A 22,141-nucleotide genomic window follows, 5' to 3' on the forward strand; every position below is an offset into this window, starting at 1 on the left:
ACCCCAAATTACACAGATTATTCATCATATCTGATTGACTGATACAGAAATAACAAACCCTTCATGCTGTTTTCAGATTACACGTACAAGGGAATAGCTGGCAGTGCTCTACTACAAAGCAGCATGCCAGAGCATGGAAAAGATTTAATTTCACCCTAAATCACTCCTGCCCACTGAGGCTGAGCAGGAAATAAGGAATACAAAACATTTGCATCCTGTTAGACACTCCTGTGCAGGGTATAATTAGTTAAGGTCAAACACCAGTGTAAATCTTTCATTCCCCTGCAACAATGAAGTAGCTCCATTTCACAACCTCGCAGTTCCCTCTTCATCCCCATTGCTATGAGCCCCTACTAACATTTATTACATTCTTCCTTCTTCGATGCTCATGTCCTGACTGCAGGATCAGAGAGTGGTTAGCTGCATAATAGTGCTATTACATTTTTGTAACACACCATTTCCTATGAATAGATTGCAAAGTGTTTAACAAAAAAATGCATTCAGGAACGAGATGGGAAGTTACTCAAGGTCACCCCACAAACAAGCAGAAGAGACAGCGAAGGTGATACCTCTTCCGAGGCCCAGCAAAATGGGCTTTCCACCAAGCCACGCCGCTGTACCTGCTGACAGCTGAAGCATCGCCTTTGCTGGAAGATCAGCAGTGACACTAGATGAAACCACACCATTTTGAGGGAACTGCAAAGGTACCGATGTTCAAACACAGTGTCTTTACTGAATGTTGAAAGCCGTAATGTTCATGTTTGCCTAAATCCTTCCTGCTGAACAGTCACCCAAAGAAATGAATGCCTTCATTTTTGCAGACTTCAGAATAATTTTATATATTTACCTCTTAGGCTCTTCTGGAATTCATAAATCACATTTAATGAGAAGTATTAGCACACACTTACTGCAATTACGTGATGAATGTTTGATTTCTGGCTTACAGCCTGAAAAATACATAGATTTCTGTGATCTCTAGAAAGGTAAAGATGAAACCTCAAGTTTTAATTAGGGGCTAATAGCTTTAGTTCACTGCAATGCAAAGGCCTTTGGTTTTTTAAAAGCTTTCCAACCCAGCTGAAAGTCTGCTATTCAATTAGTTTGGAGCTATACATCAGCTGGTCAAGCAATGACAGCCTTTCTAAGAAGCTAGGGCTTTCTCCATAAGAGCTTTTACTCTGGGGAAAAAATGCATTGCTTTTACATCCTCTGGCTGCACCAGTGCTGCTAAACTGCTGGGGGAGACCGAGCTCAGCAGGTCCTACCACTGCAGCTACGCAGGATTAAACCCTTGAGTCTGCCCGTATTTCACTGGAGCTGCTGCAACACTGTGAGGAAAAAATGGAAAAACTGAATTTCCACATGAAACTGCAGAGTTTTTAACAGAAATATTAAGACTGGTATAAATACTGTATGACCAGAACCACGTGTATGTGAAAGGACCAGAACAACCGAAACACAGGCAATAGAGAGGGATGCCATTTCATCGGCTGCTGCCTGTCAAGCCCTGGAGGCCCCACGCTGGTGAGACCACAGCAGAGAGGGCTCCTGAACAGAAAACCCTGCACTGGCAGGAGGCTGCAGCAAATCACATATGCCAGACCTCCTTCTGACAACCCAGCGGGCTAACAGGAAGACAACAGCAATAGGATATAAAAGATATCCTAAAGGATATAAAGGATTTGTCCAAAAACTTAGTTCATCATTGACAATCAAGAAGAACCCAGGCGAGGAAGCGAGGATTTGACTCGTCCTCCATGTTGTGCACAAGCAAGCCTGGTCAGACCATTTGAACAGGTCTGTCATGAGAGTATCACTGTGTAAAATCAAATTGCTTAGTGACTTTGAATAATACAACCCTCTTCCCCTTCCATAGGATCTTTCAGTGAGTTTTACAGCACTAATTTCCCATAAACCAACCGAAAAGGAGAAAAGGCATGCTAACCACTGTCAGGCTGCAGTTATCAAATTGCTGTCATCTGAACGCAACATGGACACTCTGGGTCTCAGCAGCTTTACGCTGTGTGTGCTAAACAGAATTTCACTTCAAAGGAAGGGCTATCCTGGCCCACCCAAGCCCTTTGCTGCACAAGCTTTCCTCCCTAAAGAAGATGTGAGAAGATGTGGGAGCAGGTGACTGCAGCCATTCCACCCCACCCGTGCCCCACGCACTGAAGCACATATGGCAGGAGCTGTAAATTGTAACTATGAGAGGGGAAAGTAGTTCTGCCAGGGTGCAGTGGCCTATGATCAGGCTACGGTGGAACGTACAACACACTGCACCACTGGAATAATCTCACACAGTACGTTGAGAAATAATCAAACAATAACAACAAACTGCTGGTAGTATCACACCCCACTGTTACGGTCCGTCAGCAGCCATCACCTCACCTCTCCATCACTAGCTGGGTGTCCTCATCGCCACCTCATGCAAAAGCAGCTGAATGGGGAAGCTGGGCGACTGCCCAAGGTCATCCAGCGAACTATTGCTGCAGTAGACCAGGTGGCTTCCTTAAACAACCTGCCTGTGGTCAGGCAGCAAAGCACCTCTGCAAACCACGCTGCTCTTCAGAGCCAGCAGCCATAGGCAGGGGAGCAGCAGCCCACGGAGGAACTGCAGCCGCTGGCTTCCCCTGGCAAGGAAGGGCCTCTGCACAGCTGGTGGCACAGCACCCCTCCTGCCAGCAGCCCGTGGGAGCCCTCTTTGAGAGATGGAGACTCGTTTGGGAATGTTCTTCCCCAGCAAAGCCCTCCGTAGGAGCAGGTGTGCAGCCCTGGAAGGAGAGAGGCTGCCCTTAGAAAAACAGCCCATGTAATGCTAATCTGTGTTACTTTTCATACTGGAGCCAAAGGCGAGCGCTGATGTGACAAAGACGATGTAAACGGGCTCAGCCAAGAGCCACCAGACCCTCCTTTGTGGGGGTATGTACTCACTCTGCAGAACCTCAGCTATGTGGCTCAAAGCAGCTCTCTGCCTGACCACCTTTTGGGCAGATCACTGCTGCTGGCTGGGTTCCCACTGCCCGCTATAAACTGAACATTAGTCAGTTCGTGGGATCTCAGGATTGTTCTGCTTTTACAGTTCTTTGTGCACCCTGGAGTCAGTGGGTCAGTGGGTGAGGCGACCCTCTTCCACAGCAGAAGGATCTCACCAAAACCCTGTAAAACCTCCAGTTACCGAGAACTATAGCAACTAATTAGCCAGTGTCACAGGCACCATGATGTGCCACCATGGTGCACCACCCTGGCACCTTGCTCCCTACCCTTAGTTCAAGGTCTCTGTTGCAGTACTCACGCTCTCCCAGCAGACCAAGCCTGGGAGCCTCCGTGACGCTACTGGGAACAGGACCTTCAGGCAGTCTGTGCTGTGACAGTGACTAGCCAAAGACAGAATTTTCACAGCCAAATACTTCTCGGTCCTGCAGGGTCCGTGTGAGCAGCAGTTACACATGGGCCAGCCGTACGGAAGAGGTGAGCACCCCTCCAAAGGCTGAGCAGGTGGAGCTGCTACAGGTGCAGACATGAAGGTGATAAAACTGAACAAAGAAATTAAACCTCCCGAAAAACAAGCAATTATTCTTTACTGGCTTGCCCAGTCATCTATGGTCAGTCTTAGCAAACTGGCTGCTGCTCAGCTCACAAAATCCACTTGTTCTTCAGTAATTATGAGGGTAAAACCACCCTCCTCTGCCTGATTGTGCATTTTCTCACTATAATTAAATGTGACATGCAGCTGCAGTAAATATTTGTGCAGTCATAGCTCACATACAGTAATCACCAAAAAACAACTTCATGGGGAACGTAAATGATTTCTAGTCTAGTCCATAGCTAGGTTGATATTTGTAAACTCATGAAAATTCATTAAAGCCAGGCATTTAACAGACCACTAGCAAAAAAAGAAGTTACCTCTACTTTTAATGTTAAAAGAGAAACTGTGTTATCCATATACTGAGGCAGTCTCGGTAAGCTGAATTTAAGAAATATCCAGATTGCCACTAGGTGGCACATCTCAATTACTAATCTATGTTTGAATTCCAGATTTCTTTTTTTAAAAAAAAAAAAAAAAATTCCCTTGCTTTACTAACATATCACTTTATAATCATGCTTGCTTTCTAAAAACACCACATAGGGAAAGAAAAAGAATTTTTAACTAAAAATACACAAGCTGCCAGTGAAAACCTAGCTTGATTCTGTCACATCTACAACCAAACCAGGTTAATAACCAGAATCACAGATGGTTTCTTTATATGAATATGTACATCTCCCCATAGTGACTCTTTCAGCTGCTTCCCAAAACTGCTGGCACAGCGTTACCTCGTTTCCTAGGCAATAGCTGTGCCTTACACTCAGCCTGGACGTTATGCAGCTGGAATGGATTTCAGAAGATGCCATCCCCTGCCTGTGGCTGTTCCCAATACCAACAAGGGATGCAGCGGTGAACAGCCATGTCGCTACCAAAGAACAGCAACAGATGGATATTAACGCATCCTCGTGCAGCTGGTCTTTTCCTCAGATGACCAAATCTGCTGAAGGGTTCTTTTTAACTTGCCCAAATCCCCGCACAAGGCTACAGACCAAATATCGTGGTGACCTCGATACGATAGCATAGGGCTGTAGTCAGAGCAATAAAGGTGGAATTTGATCTTTCTGCCGCATTCAACAGTATGAACTGACAGAAACCACAAAAATACAAACAACAAAACCATTGTGGGGTGCCATGCTCATTCTCCCTCAGTAGTTATGTACCAGGGTCTCCTCAATCAGAAATGCTTATTTCCTAATTCTCCTACATCCAAACTCACTTAAGATGAACACTTGAGCTGGGTTCTGTTCTTGTTCTATTACCAGCAGTGAAATGTGGTTCAGAACAAACTGCAAACCTATTGCTACCGCTTTTGAAATAGGCACCTGCCATCTTCCAAGGAGTTCCACGAGCATCAAACCTGTTAAATAATGATACAGAGAATAAAGAGAATGCAATTCACTTCTTCCTGATTCTATTTCAGTCATCTGAGAACCTACGGAATTTGAATTTATTATAATGACTAAGAGTGTGTTACTCTGTGGCACAGTCCAAAGCTTCTCGGGAGCTCCAGGGCAGTGGGGTTTCACATAAGCTAGTCTGGCCCATGCAGAACTCTGAACTACTTGAATCAAACTTCTGTTGGTACCCGTATGACACAAGCCCCCTTCATACAACAGTGAAGGGTGAAAGATTGTAATTAAATCAGTTTATCATTTCTAAATGTATAATAAAAAGCATTTGAAAGAATACCCTAAGAAACAGAGTAACATGAAGTCCAGGACTAGGACTCATCATTTACGCTCCATTCACGGCTATGCCACTGACACGAGTGATAAAAATCAATTCACTACCTATGTTTGGGCTCCAGTTCATGAATACCTGTAAAATGGGAGCCATGACAGATGTCTGACGCCACTCTGAAATCTGCTACTGATCTGTTTAAATACTGGATACTATTATAAACTAATTGAAACCAACATCTTTCCTATGGCCTGCTTTACAATCAGATGTCAAGTTCTTTCATTTCTGGGTTCAAACAGATGATTATAAGATGGCAGGCTCCATCCTACTGTATCATTCAATCATCTGCTGCTGTTAGCAGTGTGTTATTTTGGAAAGAGTGAATTTAATTTGTGAAATAACCAGAAAATTGCAAATAAAAGTAACTGCCTTCATAAAAATAGCATTTTAAAATGCATATACAGAGTATGTAAAGACTCAAAAGGCCAGTTGCAGTGTGCATAATCTATCAATGAAACCGAACCAACACCGATTTCAGGCTCAGCATTATGAAACTATGACGGGGTAAGGAGTGCCCACTTACCATTCACTTCCATCTGTCTTTCACGTCACTGAAAAAATGTTTTCAAATGATGAGAAGAACAATCACTGCCCTGCACTCCAGGCAGGAAAGTACACTGAATTCATTAACGGCAAATTGTATCTGCAGAAGTAAATCAATCAAATGTACACAATAGCAACTTCTGAGTTTAAAGCTTCACCGTTTAAAACTCAGCTTCTAGAAACCTCGCCAATAAATCTTTATTTTAGGGGAAAAACGAAATTATCAGAGCAGTTTCACTTGGTTTTACATACAAAAGGAGGCACACCTGCACATTTTTCTACTTACAAACTTGCCTTACAAGTGCCTTGAAACAAACAGTGGACAACCAGCTGGGATATTTGGCAACACTGCATTTGGAGCTTACGGTGTTAACTGCAGCCGGCATGTCATCCCACACCACCACCACCACTGCCAACTGCTGGTGACCCGTAGAAGGCTGCCCTCTTCCTCAAATTTCAGTACCCAGTTCTTAAAGAGTTCATTTACTTAAAGCAAAATACAGGCCACTATGATGCTTCTTATGAATATTTTAATGAAAACAGAGGACCAGCTGTTTGGATTCAGTCAAGAAACCAATGCTGAAATGACAATCCTAATCCTAGGGATAATACAAAATGGCAGATTCAGCTTCTCATTTAATTTTTTTAAAAGTGTACTCTTGCCATGCCTTCCCATTCTAGGACAGCAGGAACTACTGATTGCACACAGTTTACCTGTTGCTTTAAATCTTGTTTAGACATTGGCTTCACTTCTTAGAGAAAGGAATAACTAACTCAAGAGTTACAATAAAAATGTGACAAAGAATAAAGTAAGGATTGAGATAGATCTTCAAGTTCACGGTAGAATAACTTACATACTTGTAACTTTCTCTTGAAGGACTGAAACAGACAGTAGGTAAAATTCTTCAAAGTGCCCTAGCTACTTTGGCACCTGTATGTCATTCACAGAAGAAAATCAAAGCACTTGAACAAACAGGATTGAGTCGGCCTCTTCTCCCAGGCAACTAGCGACAGGACAAGAGGACACAGCCTCATGCTTCTCCAGGGGAGGTTCAGGTTGAACATTAGGAAGAATTTCTTCTCAGAAAGGGTCATTAGACATTGGAATGGGCTGCCCAGGGAGGTGGTGGAGTCACCATCTCTGGATGTGTTTAAGACTGGACATGGCACTTAGTGCCATGGTCTAGTTGACATGGTGGTGTCAGGGCAATGGCTGGACTCAATGGTCCCAGAGGTCTCTTCCAACCTGATTGATTCTGTGATTCTGTGACTTGGAAAATTTTAACTAGTGATACATTAGCATAAGAGAAGCATAATTCCCTTCAGTGATTCTGAATTCAGTCCTAGTGCAGAGTAATTCAAAATTACATAGCAAGTCAGTGTCAGGATAACGCAAACCAACTTCAAAACTCAAAATAATACTTAGATCTGCCTACATTCATAATTAGTACCAATAACTAATAATTGCTATGTCGAAGAATTACAATTGTCAGAGTGAAATTCATTACACTGTAAAAAGCCTGCTCTGGAAAGGTTTATTCTCCATACTGTATCTCTGCTCTTAGCTCTTTGGAGATGTAATTTATCAGCACTGCTGTCAACTTCTGCTGGAGACCAGCATTTCCCATTACAAGAGCAGTCAGCTGAGCAAGATCAGTCCAGTCTAAGTGCCTGAGAATAGCAACTGCTTCATCACAGAGTTTCTGCTGCTCAGCAGGAGGCAATTCCAATAAAATCTGAGGGACTGGCTTGAACTGTCCAGTAGTCATCCAGGCACCAAGCAATCCACCAAATGCTCCTCCTAGAAAAGACAGAGGTGTTACTCTTTACCATGTAATGTTAAAACCTGAAATTCTATCCACAGCCTTCATCAACAATGTTCCCACCTTCATTAGAAATCAATGTGGATTTGTGTATGTGTCTACTTTAACAAGGTTTATACACGATGTTCAAGGCACCAAGAAGGATTTTTCAAACTGTTTACATCCATGGCAATCACAAAGGAACTCTTTACACAATCAAGCTAATAGCTTCAAGCTAGAAATCAGAAACAAAATAACACTCCTTAGAGCACTGGTCTCTTTAGGATAAGCTCTACTCCTAAATAAAACCATGCCCAAGGAAAACATCTGACCACCAATTGCCTTATCAGGGCCATTAACACATAATCGCTTACTAGAGATTCCCAGAATGATCCACGTTTTCTGCTTCTGAAGTCCACCCCTCAGAAGGTGCTCACAGAGACCAAACCCATCCGCTTCGTGGGGTTAGACACATTCATGCTTTCATCTACCAAATCAACACCCCACCCACACTGCCCACCCCAGCTGGCCTAGAAATACTCTGGTAATTTGAGTGGTTCCAGGTCATCAGGGTAACAGCTGATGTAATTGTCACTGCTGCTGAGAAACCAGCATTACACTCCTACACGGTTGTTCTCTTTCGAAGAGCTACCAGTCTAACTTGCAACACAGCGCTCTCCGACAGGGATTCCCAGGACTGACACCGCTGCCCAGAGACACAGACATCCTGGAGGAAGGAAGGAAGGAGAACCCTCACAATGGAGGGGCGTCAGAACTGGCTCTGCCTCCAAAATTCCCACCCCAGCAACTGCTCCTAAAAAGTCATTTATGCACTCACAGGAATGCTGGTTTTCATTAGACAAAAATTCCTTAATTTGCACATTTTACTCAGTTGGCAATTTTTCCCATGATACCACAGAAATACTTGAAAGCCTATGATGGCTGAATTCATCTTCAAGGAACTTTTATGAGAACATCAATATCTGATTTAGGGGCACTTAATGCAAAAGCCACTAGAAATATTGATGTCCAAGTTCCTTGTCTATTGAGACAAGATTTGTTACATGATCACACTTTTCCCCCCCAAGCAACACATCCACAATCCATTCTTCTCAGAGCAAGTAGTCCTTAGAAAGCATGATACGCTGGAAGTTTCTCCAGTGGCCGCTGCAGATGGAACGTAATTCATCCTCTAATTCTTGGTGGAAGGCAGCAATAATGACAATCCCTGCTATCCAGTCCCACACCTATCCAGGTTGTTTGTGTAAGTGAAAGTGCACTTGGGAGCAGATGTCTGTAACTGCCCTAAAACCCACTAAAGACCCAGGGTCATTTACCTTTGCAATTTTCAAAGTTAAATGAGGGTCTTCTGATTTAGTTGCACTGTAATCAGGACACGGCTTTTGGTGTACTTAGTATTCTTATTAGATATACTTTACTTATTATTATATACTTTTGGTATACAGTAATAGGTATACTTGTTCCAGTGCCTTCATCAGATGCTGAAGAACAGAGAGCTTGACTGGGAGACATTATGAAAGCTTAAACAAACACTTAAAATGAGAAAACACATCCAAGAATAACTTCAGTGTTTCTCATCAGCTCACTCAAGAATGAGGCCACTTACATTTTTACTCTGATTTACAGCTTACAAATTTCTTACAAAAGCTTAATTTCACTTATTTGTTCCTGATAATTTCAGTCATACATTTCTCAAAATATTACTTTTGGTTATTAATTAAGCTCTGCACTTGTAACAGGAGTAAATACACAGCTTCATTTTGTATTATCTGTTATCACTCCTCACTATTTGGTTATTTTTTGTAACTCAACCTTGCTAACCCCAGGCGCACTGCATTTCACTCCAGTACCAATATCCCCGTGAAATTGCTGGAACTGCTCGCAGGAGTAAGGAGCGTTCAAGAACCAAAGTCGACATGAGTTCAGCGACAAGGCAGCTTTCAAACTAGACAACTCTTAATTCAAGGGATACAGAGGAGAGACAACTCTCTATTATTAGACTCTGGCCTTCCTGTAATTTTTCATACAAGGAAAAAAAGCAAAGTGACAGGGAATAATGAATTCCAGAGGAAAAAAAACAAGTTTACCAAGAAGTGGATAGCGGGTACATCTAAAATACAGAAATAATCATTTTTAATAAGATCATTAGGAAGATGATCCTATCCCTTGCTAAGGCTGACTAAGCATACTTATTTACCCTTGCTTTACACCCCAAGTTTTTTTCTTCTGTGCCACCCCACCGACTGCTACCACTGTCTCTTGTGCTCCTTTGCCTCTTCCTCACCCCTCTCCTCTTCACTCCCCCACCGAAGTCCTGGAGCAAAGCCCGCACTAATGAGCTCACAGCCTGTTAGTTTGCTCTCTGTTTCATCCCACACCTCAGACACTGATGCACCTCAGCAGAAGGGAACCAGAGCTCTACCCACCAAGAGCAAACAATCTGTTAACGGCTTGTTCAAAGGGTTTCAAAGGTTACTATCTCAACCTCAGACCCCTGGTCACTATCAGCCTAGAAGAGCGTTTTGACACATGCCTTCCTGATGCACACCCACCTCCTTTCTAAAAAGCCAACATATAAAATGGTATCTTGTTAAAGCCCAGTTACATGAAATCTCAGTGCTTACGCCCCCCTTTCCTTCAACCCATACCTACTACACAGGCTTCCTAGTTTCTTCACTCAGGGAGTTAACCACACCTCTTGTTCCTAAAGCAAAACACACTTACCTACAGCGATTCCAGGTGGACCTCCCACCAGACCCCCAACAAATGCTGTTGCACCCGCCACCAGTGCTCCTCGACCAGAGTGTTTGACAGCAGCTTTCATCCCTTTCTGCTCGGAGAGACGGCAGAACAGCTGTATCACATCATCAACATTGATGGGCATCTTGGCAAGTTAAGATCCTGGAAAAGACAGTTTAGGTTATCTTTTGATCGCTGCAACAGGGGCTAAATCTTGCTGCTAAACAAATTTTAGGACAAAACAGAGTTCAGGAGTCTGTGAGACTAAAAGGACAGAGGTACAGCCAATACCGGAAAAAAACAAATTCACTTTCTCTTTCATTTCTGGGAAAACTAAACCTACTTGCAAACAGCTAAACGTTACTGAAGCTGAAAATGAAACCACAGGGTAGACAGAAAAATATGGTTTTATGACAAATTCAGATGACCAAACAAGGACAAGCACCAGCAATGAGAGACTTAAGGAAGTTTCTATCTAATTCCACTGTACATCACCTTTGTCTCGAGCAATTGCCGCGTGCATTCAGCACCGCGCACAGCTCCAGGAGAAAGACAAAGCAGAGCCTCGCTCTACCGCAACCAGCAGATTATAATTGACAGACTTGTCAGGTATTTTCTCCTTGTCCTAATTCTTGCCACAAATCAGTTGGTTGTTTTCACATATCCGTTCTTCTCCACATTTTGTTACACATTTGAACAGTTCCACACTGATTTCTGAAGACAGGCGGCTGTCTATAGCAAGTAAGAAGAGCCTGAAGTGGGGAACAAATTTCAAAAGGAGGCAGAGGAGACCTGGGACTGGGAATAAATGGGGAGTTCTAGACACAGGGTATCAGGGTCTGCTTTAAAAAAGAAAAGATTCTACCTGAAGAAAAGGATTTTACCCCTTATTTTGCACCTAATGTTTGCTTGCTGTTAAGCCAGTCACTTGAATCAAACTTTTTAGAAATGGTTACTATGCTCTTAACTTTTCCAGGCATCCATCCTGCAACCTCAGAGATTTTCAAAAATGCTGACCCCTCAAAATAACAACTGAATTCAAATGCAGCTCTGCTTGAGTACAGTGTTACACAATGCCAAGCACTGAAAAATCCATCTTTGGCTTTCAGTTTGGCAAAGCAAGTGGATACTTTTGACTTTAACAACTATTTCAATGATAGGAGAACAGAGATACTAAAAACAACCTCATGTTATGTTGCAAAAAAAAAAAAAAAAGGTTCAATACTAATGAAAGATACTGATTCAGACCAATGAGATCAGAAGAAAACCTGTAAAGTGAAATTAAGAAACTCCATCCCCACGGCAGTGTTGGAGGAGCATTCAGTAAGTAAGGTCTGAGGACTTAGCACTGAACAGTAAGAAGCAGCTTGCTCATTAAGCAAATACCTTCCATTCTGCACACCAACTGAGGAAAGGGCTTGTAGGGAAAAGCAAAGAAAGTATTCAATATGATTAAAAATATAATCATATATACACAGAAGGCACAGATGTATTGTTGTACATGTAACATTAGCACTATTGAACAGACGAGCGTTTGGTTTTCCAGTCTCTAGAGCACTTTTTACCCCAGTGCGTGTGCAATACTTCCTCAGCCCAAGCCAACTTGTCTTCAAGTCTTTCTTGAATAGATCTCCTCAGTGCAAAGTGAAAGTGGAGTTGTATCACACAATTTTTCATATTAAAAATTAACTACTGTGAAAGCGAAAGCTTTCTTTTGCACTAAAATGGCTGACTCCAAATCATCTGCGCCACTGCAGTATCCAACCACTTCTGACACTAAGCAAAACTCTGGTTTTTGGGAAGGGACCTCATATGCTCCATAGCTGCGGAGAGGCACAGTAGGAAATTCATCAAACAGTTGCATTTCTCTCACTACTTCATTCATCTTCGTGCCAGTCTAAGGAAAACATCAAAGTTCCTTCATTTTACCACCACTGCTTTTGGGTTTTTGGCAGGCTTGTGACACAGTAGTGTATGAGAATGGCAATGCGTGCTGGTTAGTGACAGCAGAGTGACACACTGCTGCCAGAGTTAGGTATTATCTCATTCAATATGATTCAAGCTCAAAGTAATAAACAAATGGCTACTCTGTTTGTCCTAGAGCAATTGGAAAGAAAAAAAACAACTGAAAATACAACTGGTACAGCCTACGCTGCCAAGCCTGGTAATGCTGGAAAATGAGAAGATTAAGTATTTGGTTTTACCTTTTTAACAAAAGGTGAGCAGATTGCCACTCAGAGTTAACATTCACACCAGCACCGAGAAGCCTCAAGTGCTGCAGGATTCAGTTCCTCCCCTCAGTGAGATGGGAACTGATTCATGCTTGTCCCGCACCTCCTTAGCACGACCTCAGGCTAACCCAATCACCTGACTGCTGAAATTAATTTGCTTCTTCTCTTTGGACTAATTCCAGTGAATGCCTCACGTGAAGCTCTTCAGCATGAAGGCTCTGCGGCACGCATGGGACAGCACAAGTTGGAGAACTGATGCACAACACGGCTCTCGCTGAGAGTAATGTAATCTGCTTTCCCCCAATCAAACTGACTGACTTCCACAATTTCCTAAACCAATCTAATTACAATATACGTGAAATGATGTTTTGTGAGCAAAGAAACTTGAAGCTGAAGCATCAGGTTCCTGCAGCACATGGAAGTGGGCTGTTCACAGAAATCCACCCGTGTTACTCCATCCACCACACTGGGAAGTTTCCTTATGGCGACGTGGCATCTCGAGCAGTGCAAAGGCGATCAGCTATTCCGGGGTTTCTTTGAATAAATTAAAAACTCTTTCACAACTAGATTCAAAGTGCAATTGGCTTAAGAGTGAAAAAAACCCCAGACCATAATGAAAACAGGAATCACACTGCTATCTGGTGGGGTACAAAATGTGGCGAACACATGAATTCGTAGTAACGTATTAGTCTCAAGGAAAAGTAGAAACATACTGAAACTCGAGCAATCGCAAGTATTTTTTCCATAGTAAATTACTGTACTGCTTTACTCCCCTGACAACTTCCCCGAAGGGAACTTTAACTTGCAAAATTAACACTTACTTGTGTTTTTTTGGCTTGACTGAAGAAGGTCCTTGGCACAGCAGAGCCGTTGCTGCTTAATTCCGAATGTGAGCATCACGCTCAAAATTCTCAAAGACGTTACAAGAAGCACTCATTTTCTCCCAACTCTTACAAGTACTTCTATGATCTCTTAGCATATTCACTATATTTTAAGTCCTGTAGTGAATTTTAGTGAATAGAGTAGTGATGCACAGCACATACAAGATTTTTTTTTTAAGCTGTACATATAGAGCACTAGTGGGAGCCATTAAAACAAACCATGTATTACAACACAGACACACATGAAGTAATTCCAGAGATTCCTACATTCAGTGCAAAGACACAGATGAGTGGACCAACATTGCAGAGAACTTTTACAAAGTCACATCATTACGAATTTCTTTGAAAATTTCAGGTTCTGATGGAAGAATCAAGTTGCTCAATCAATTTTCAGTAAGCATACACTACAAGTCATGAATGCAGGACAGTTTGACAACGTATTAACAACTTGCACCACGGAGACTCCACAAAAGGTGTTTAATGTGCTACTAGGATAAGCAGACACAAAAAAAAAATGTCAGCAAACAGCTAGCTTTAGGCTGAGGAAATCAAACAAAACACTTACAAAGCTCTGCAGCTGCAAAACTCTAACACCTCAGAGACTCCTGGTAAGGTCTGTCAGAAGCCAGTTGCACGAATGCAGAGCACAAAGTTGCAGTTGATACCAACCTAATGATCAGAATCACTGGGCAAGCAGGATAGGAAAATAAGCATATTTAAAAGCACCAGTCAACTACAAGGGAGCAAGAATCCTACCCCAGATTAAAAGGAGCTATAAGTTATGGGTCAGAGGCAGAACCAGATGACCACCAGAAATATTTATAAACTTTGATTGTGTAACTGACAAGTAAACCAAAGTGCAATTTCATTCTAGCACCAAATTATTTTCTACAGAATCCACCCAGACATTAAGAAACACTAGGAATGTAAAATACTGGATTTGCACTAATAGAGGGACAGAAATGTCAATGACATCCACAAAACTGGGCTCAGCTTTCAGAGGTGCTGAGTCCTCACAGCTCCTACTGACTTCACACAGGAATATTCACATGAGAATATTCAGCACTTCAAGAAAAAAAAATACCATGAGTTTTGGAAAATGAAGTCGCTGAGAAACCAATCTTTGTTGTATCATAGACCTTACTTTTTTGTTCTACTGCAATTCAGTGGCTGCGTTCCTCTTCTCTTTGTGGTCTCCCCAAATACTCATCTGAGATGTTAGACTCTGTACTTCTCTCTAACTACATCAGATGATGCTCTCTCTTTTGCCTCAGGGACTGGGGAGCAAAGTGAGCAATGAACCTGCTCTACCCATCCGAAGAGAACGATAACATCATGTGTTTGTATCTCAACTTTGAACCTACAACCAATGGGTTTTACTAAGAAGTACATTCCTCTCAGAACTATTTTATTAATTCTTAAAAAGAAAAATGCTGTAGAAAGAATTAAAACAACAAAAGGATCACATCATACCCAACTCTCTGGAAGTTCTATCAACGCAAACAACCAAAGAGGGTCCCCAGATTAACCGATGGTGTGAACCTCATTTCAGCTCTTTCCTATTTAACATTTCCATCTCTTCACCCTCCTTCCCCCTTCACAGAGTGATGACTTCAGACAGGCAAAAGGCCTTTTATTCCCTGGGCTCACTGTCCCACTTAAAAGAAAAATGAACACACCCTCAAATGTCCACACAAGATGTTCCAACCAGTACACAGCCTGGCCCACAGCTGAACTGTCCTCACTCCTCCTTATAACTTCCTATTGAGTTAACTCAATTTTTCAATATTGAGTAACGGACATTACTCTTTAGTAAACATCTCCACAATGTGCATGTACATAGAACAAAAGCCACCTACAGGACAAATTCCAAACCTACCAAGCAATGAAGACATAGATCTAAGTCCTCTTACCAGGAGCTAACTTTATCTTGGTGGACACCATATGATAATAAGCAAGAATGTGGGGTGAGAATCTCCATACAACTGATAGAAAGCATACATGTGATCTGTGTAGACCTTCAAACTGAAACTTCAAGACAATAGCAAATATTTATGCAAGCAGAGATGCCCAGGAGGTAAGCCAGGACAATTTTTTCTGTCTCAACTGTACAGCAACAACTCTATCTTTACTGCAATTTTTATAATGAACATGAGATCAGCAATAGAGAAAAACCAAATGCAAAGTACTCAGCAACTGAGACAGACTAAAGATCACAACTTCACACACAGCAGTGTGCACAAAGATCTGACTTGATGATTGAACAGGCCAGAAGTTCATTAACTATTTCAATCACAGGAATATCTTGATGCCTGGCCTGTCCACCAGCTATCTGCAAAGGAAGACTGTCTCGTCACTGGTCCATATGCATACTGTTGGCTTGAGTAGCATTTGTGCTCCTAAATCATCACTTTCTGAAAATCCTACCTTTAAAGGCCAGACTAGTACTTAAAACCTGCAAAGCAGGTGGGTCTGTCTGATTTAAATCATGATTGACATCAGCAGCCAGTAAAACTTGATTTAGATATACCAGTTTTAACCCTGCTCGTCATTTGTAATGTTCAGTTATTTTGCTAAGGAAGAGTTCATTCCTACTTACTGGTGTAAAGATTAAAAAATGCTGTTGCCATTCTTATGTCAGTATTTGGTACTCTTCTTTCCCAACCATGAGGATCCACTACATCTCCAAATATTTATTGTAATAATATAATTATGTTGCTGACTATACATTTATTCACATGTTCAATTTTCTGAGTTTCAATTATATTAGGAGATGGTAAGAAACTCATGTGTTTGCTAGACAATCTGAATTCAATTGAAATGCATAAAAAAGCATTTCAATATTGTCTTGTAAGAACTGCAACCTTAAGAGCATTGCTTACTTTCTTCTTTTGTGTATTTATCAAAGCATGTAAATTTATCAAAGCATTTAATTGGTTTATTTAACAAAAGAGGCAACAAATTTATTCATTGTACGAACAAACTACTTCTAGTAACCTAGATGATTTTACAAGGCTCTTGGATGCCTAAAAATGCAGGTAAATATTCAGTGGGAATTACCGCCTTCCACTAAGATTAAAGGAAATTTGGGGCCTAACCTGTCTGGACACTTAGGACATTCCGCTTACCTGGCCTGCTAAATTACAAAGTTATCTGTGAAACACTGGCCATAACTTCTTCAGCCCTTAAATTTTTTTAGACCTACTCAATGTCTTTTTAATTTATAAATTAGGGCTGGAATTTTTTTCCATTTCCTAGCCAGCTTCTCCATTTTGAAGGCAGTATTGGAAACAGAGTTACAGGTCACTTGCATCAGCTAGCTGACATTGAAGCCAAAACAATCAAACTTTCAGTTAAGAAAGAACAGAGAGCTGACACTTGGAAAATACATAAATAGCAGAGCTTCTTCCCCTGGAGAACCCTGGTACAGAACATTGCAGTGGTATCTTCAAACTCTGAACTAAGCCTGAAAATTACAGATGCTTTCCCCGACTCACTACAAAAACATAAACTTCAGCTCATTAAAATTCATCAACATGTTCTGAATGTTTTAAAATTTATTAAAATCTTTATGACTAAAATATCATAAAATATAAACTCTTTCGAACACCTGGAATTTAATTACACTTCAGGTATATTTCTTTTTGTTTTCCTACAACGCCAGTTTCAGGTTTACTATCGCTGGAACGATGACACAGCCGCCACGGAACTCGGGGACAGGAGGAATCGTTAGTCGAAGGGCAATTCAGGCCCATCCCAAGGTGCTGAGGCTCCCCTCGCCGCACCCGAACACCCCCCTCGGACCCAGCACCGCCCCGAGGCCGGAGCGGCGGTTGGCCCCTGGGGGGCGGCCAGGGCCCGGCCCGCCCCAGCGCCCCCGGGCTCCCCCGCGCCCCTTCCGGGGCAGCCCCGGCACCCGCCGGGCTGTGGGCCGCGGCCCCCCGACCCCGCTCCCCACAGCGCCCGGCCGCCGCTGCCGCTCTCTTCTGGAATCTTCCCAGCCGCCGCTAACGCAGCCCCCGACACCGGGCCGGGGTGAGGGGAGATCCCCAGGAAGCGGAGAGGACAGCGGGGCGCACGGCCCGCCGCGGCTCCCGAGCCCCTCGGACAGAGCCGGCGCCGGGCCCCGCCGCGGCCTTTCCCTCCCTCCTCCTCCTCCCGCCCCAGCCACCGGCGCGCCCGGCGCCCGACTCACCGGAGGCCGAGCAGGAAACGACGGCGGCGGCGGGGGAGGAGCGCGGCCCGGCGAGGCGACCCCCGCCCAGCCCAGGCCCGGCGCGGCCCTGCCCTCCCCGCCCCCAGGCCCACGGCGCCCCTCCGCCGTTGGCGGCTGCCCCGGGACGCTCCACGCCGGCGGCACGCCGCGGGGAGCGGGACCGGCTCTGACTCCCTCCGCTACCGCCGGCCTCTGCGGCGGCTGCCGCGCTTGCTCCACGGGCAGAGCGCGTAGCCCGGAGCGGCGTGGGGCGGTAGGTGCTGGCGTGCCGCCTCCCGCCTACCCCCGGGGGCACCCAGAGCGAAGCCGGCGCAGCCCCCCAGGGCGGGCGGTGCGGCCCGAGCCGCCTCGCTCGCTCCCCACCCGGCCCGGAGGCCCGGCGCGGTGTAACGGGTCTCCTGGAGCTCGTTTCGGAGCAGCGCAGCACGCCCCGGGGAGCGTGTGCCGCTCCTGTGCGCGGACCCGGCCTCTGTGAAGGTCATTACGAAATGTCACAGCATGTTCAGGTACGCTGCTCTGGAAGAGCACCTCCGATCCCAGCTGAGCTGTCACGGGAGGAGAAGGAAAGGGACTGATTGCCACCGAATGCTGTTGGGACATCCCCAGCCCTAATCAGAGAATATCATCTGAGAGTATTTTTTGCATACTTTTCATCCAGGTTTATTTCAGTCATCAGCTCGGTAAAGTGCAGTGTGCTAGTCTGATATAGCACCATAAGTAATCAAACAAGCTATGCAGTGAAGCAGCGGTAAACAGCTGTGTCACATCTGGCTCCTGAAATACCACACTGTTTCTTAACACCAGTACAATCTTTGTAAAATTACTGCCTAATGTTAAAAATGCTGCCGCTTCCCAATAACGGGTTATTAACAGAGGTTTTTGGCAGCTAAGCCTTTACTATGATTTCATTTCTGATTTAAGGTAAACCTTCTCCCCTCAGTTCCTGTTGAAAAGATGAAAAAGCAGGATGAAGAAAATAAGGAGGAATATAACTCTCAATTTTTGTCCCTTTCCTGTGGCTGCACTGGGGACTTCTTAACCTCCCCATGCTTTATATGATCACATAAAATAATTCTCTGTGTAACAACTCAAAATGTTACAGGTCTATTGGTGCTCTTGATTTTTATGATTTGGATGTAAAAAAGCAAACATAATTCCTAAAATGAACAAAGAACCAAAATGCCATGTACATTTTAAAAAGTAACACCCCAAATTCCATCTGTAAGCAGCTTTCCAATGAGCAAAATTAAAAGCAATGAAGTCTGTCAACCATCAAAGGAGGGAATTTTTATCAATCTATCCCAAACTGAATCATTACTTCACTACTCCAGTTAAAAATAAACACAGGCTATTAGGGCTGTATCAGCAGGTATTTATTAGGTTTACTTTTTTCTATGGTAGAAGTTACTAAAATGAAAATGCAAGGTAACAGTGCCGAGTGTATCCTTTAAGGATGTACGTGCTGCTGTCAATCATACTACCCTCCCAGAGAAATTCTGACTCTGCTGAAGTGAATGGGACTCTGGTTATTCTTACCAGCTGGATTCAGATCTGATTCTGTAGGTAGTTACCAGCCAGCACCTGACAGTGTGCCAGTTACTCTCCTTGGTGAGCATGAACCAACACACGTGAATCAGCACACCACAGATTCCACCACACGCTGTCAGTTTGGGCTGAAGAATGGTGCAGCAATCCCACTCCTTGTCTCACTGAAGCAGCAAGACAGGTGATAGATTCTCTCTCGCCCACGGTGGCACCCGGTGGGCTCCATCTCATGGCTGCCCACACCTCACCATCGCAGGGCTCAGCGGCACGCTTGACAGCCAGGATAAAGTCACCCTAACCGTGAGAAGGGACAGCTCTGCTGGCTGTACTCTCCTGGGCAGGGTTGTGTCATCTGGCTGGATCTGTCACTGCAATTCTGACATGTATTGATGCATTCCAACATCCACTCTTAAATAATTAGTACCAGAGATAAACGTTCACATGCTTTTTAAATTCTAGGGGGTGGTGGAGTGAGAGCAGTTCAAGGTGGTCCTGCTGCAAATCAGATCCTACCAGTAATGTCACTGTATTCACTGCAGGATGCTGGGCTCTTGTAAGTACTAGATGTTACTGCTGTTCCTATATCATAGTTCTCTGTCCCCTTTATCAGCATTGATCATAGAATCGCTTTGGCTGGAAAGGACCTTTAAGATCATCAAGTCCAACCATTAACCTAACACTGCCAAGTCCACCACTAAACTATTTCCCTAAGCACCACATCTATCTGGAGTGGATTATTGATCCACTATTTAATTTCCTTTATCAGGATGCTTTACATCTTTTTCCTCTTCAGGTTACTAGGAACTCTATGCTTTTACAAATCAAGAGGAAAAAAATTCCCTTTCACTCCCCAAAATCCTCAAGTCATCTGTCAAAAGCAAGCATCAGAAATCAACTACAACAACAGTGCGCTGGCATTCTGGTCTGATGAGCCACTTGGCAGATTTCTGTCAAGTCCTTCCCTAACATACAGCAGAACCCAAAATAACTACAACCCAGTTCAGCATGTCCTCTGCGTGCTGGGTTCACTGCATATTTTCACAGGTTTTGACATACTAGGAGATAGGCCAAGGGGGCCAGGAATGGTTTCAGCTGGAGATGGGCTGTTGCTACCAACAGAATGATTTACTCTGGCTTTCAGCCTGCTCCTACGGGGTCTTGAGAAAACGCCCATCAGAAGCAGGCTCTCTCTGGAGGAACTCTCCAGAAATATCTGATGCAATTATCTGAAATACCTATTACCTTCCCAGGAAACCATGACAGATTTTTTCTTTAAGATGAGGCACTTGATCTTGTTGGACATAAAAAAAGCTGTTTCTCTAAATTTTATTCTGTGCCAGAGATTCCTAGTGAAAACACAAGGATTAGGCAACTGTATGTGACAGACTTCATTTCATCATTTCATCTAGTTGCACTTTTTTTTTATCCTTAAAATCTTTAAATTTCTTACTATCACACTGGCAGGAAAAAAAAACATTCAACACTTGAGGCACTTCAAGTAATATAGATCCATTTGCCTAAGTTTGCAAAGCACCTAAGCATACTCTTGAGATCGCCCTTTCATGTCAATATGTTAACTTGGATATGGGTAAGGATGGTTTAATTTACAATATTACATCAAAGCAAGGACAAAAGAGGAAAAAGGAAGAAATGTCATGTGTTCCCCAGAATGTGTAATGGGAGTGGTCCACAGAGAAGAAAGGGGGTGGAAGAAGTAACAAAGCAGGTTTCTAATCATATTCGAGTTTAAGAGGGTGAGAGATTTCTATCACTTCCCCAGAAGTCTGGGAAACCCTATGCTGCAGTGAAGAAAAGCTGCTTTGCTTATCCCTGTCTAATGTCTAGGGCTCTAGACAACCTACATCTCTCCCTGGATACTATAAAACCCCAGTATGCATGCTTTTGTAGGGTCGCAGGAGTAACAGCATCTGTTCTGAAAGAGTCTGCCACTTCTGCTTCATATTATATTTATAATTTGAACCTTCCCTTCTTGACAAGAATAGAGTTTTATAACTTCTGAGTTCCTGATATTATTCTCTGGATTACCAAGAAAATGGTGAGCTTCACAAGATCAAACAAGGCACAACCTATATTGAAAGAGAAAATGAATATAAAAGTAATGCTGTAGCATTTAAGTCCTTAAACAGAGCCACTTAGTAAGGGAAATTTTGCAACTGCAGAATGGCTGTTTAAAAGGAACAGCGCTTTTTCCAGAACTCTCTGCAATGAGAAGAGGTAACATTTCCAAAACCAGGAACCTAACTCCAATTTTCACCTATTAACACTCTTCACCTCTGTCCATGCAGGTCTAAATAATACAGTAAAGATGACCGAATCACTACAGGACGACACAATAGCAGGTTACAGAGATCCGCTACAAGCAGTGCATATGCACAAGCAACGCATATGCTTGATGGCAAATCTTTTCCCCATTTCCTACATTAGATATTCATCAGGGTCTGACTTCTAATTGAATGCAAATAAAGGATATAACAGGTTTTTGCATACGAAGTGAAGATATAGAACATCTGTCTCTTCACAGCCTTTCAATGTACCTTATGTGACATTAAGCAAAGAAGAGGTTTGCCTCATCAGCTTGTAGGAAATGGTGAATTTGAAGAACAATGTGACTGAATTAAATCATTCCACTGCTGCTGTAAAAGGTGCTGCTTTGGTCTCCCTGCACACTCTCAGGTGATAAAATGCCAAGTTGGGCAAAATCAGTTTCAGTGCCAAAAAGATGGACTACTGGTGCAGAAGGTCACAAAACACTATTAATTGCCTTATATCATCTCAGTCTTGAAAGACGATCCAAAAATATAGGCTGGCACTTTGGA

At 43.3% G+C, this 22,141-nt stretch overlaps 1 protein-coding gene across 2 annotated transcripts in view; it reads right to left on the reverse strand.

The window, feature by feature from the left end:
- Window positions 1-6,379: 6,379 nt before the first annotated feature.
- Window positions 6,380-22,141, reverse strand: part of C12H19orf12 (chromosome 12 C19orf12 homolog) — a 32,604-nt gene continuing 16,842 nt past the window's right edge. The window contains exons 1-3 of one of the 2 annotated variants that reach the window (XM_068411049.1): window positions 17,739-18,223; window positions 10,417-10,593; window positions 6,380-7,670 (exon numbers count right to left, since the gene is read on the reverse strand). In XM_068411049.1, coding sequence (XP_068267150.1) covers window positions 7,405-7,670; window positions 10,417-10,576 — 426 coding nt within the window. In that variant the 5' untranslated portion in view covers window positions 10,577-10,593; window positions 17,739-18,223 and the 3' untranslated portion in view covers window positions 6,380-7,404. Of the gene's footprint in view, window positions 7,671-10,416; window positions 10,594-17,738; window positions 18,224-22,141 lie in introns of those variants that run through there. The other variant, XM_068411050.1, reaches the window with a different exon arrangement.

Source organism: Nyctibius grandis, chromosome 12 (genome assembly GCF_013368605.1).
Source record: "Nyctibius grandis isolate bNycGra1 chromosome 12, bNycGra1.pri, whole genome shotgun sequence".
Lineage (NCBI taxonomy): Eukaryota > Metazoa > Chordata > Aves > Nyctibiiformes > Nyctibiidae > Nyctibius > Nyctibius grandis.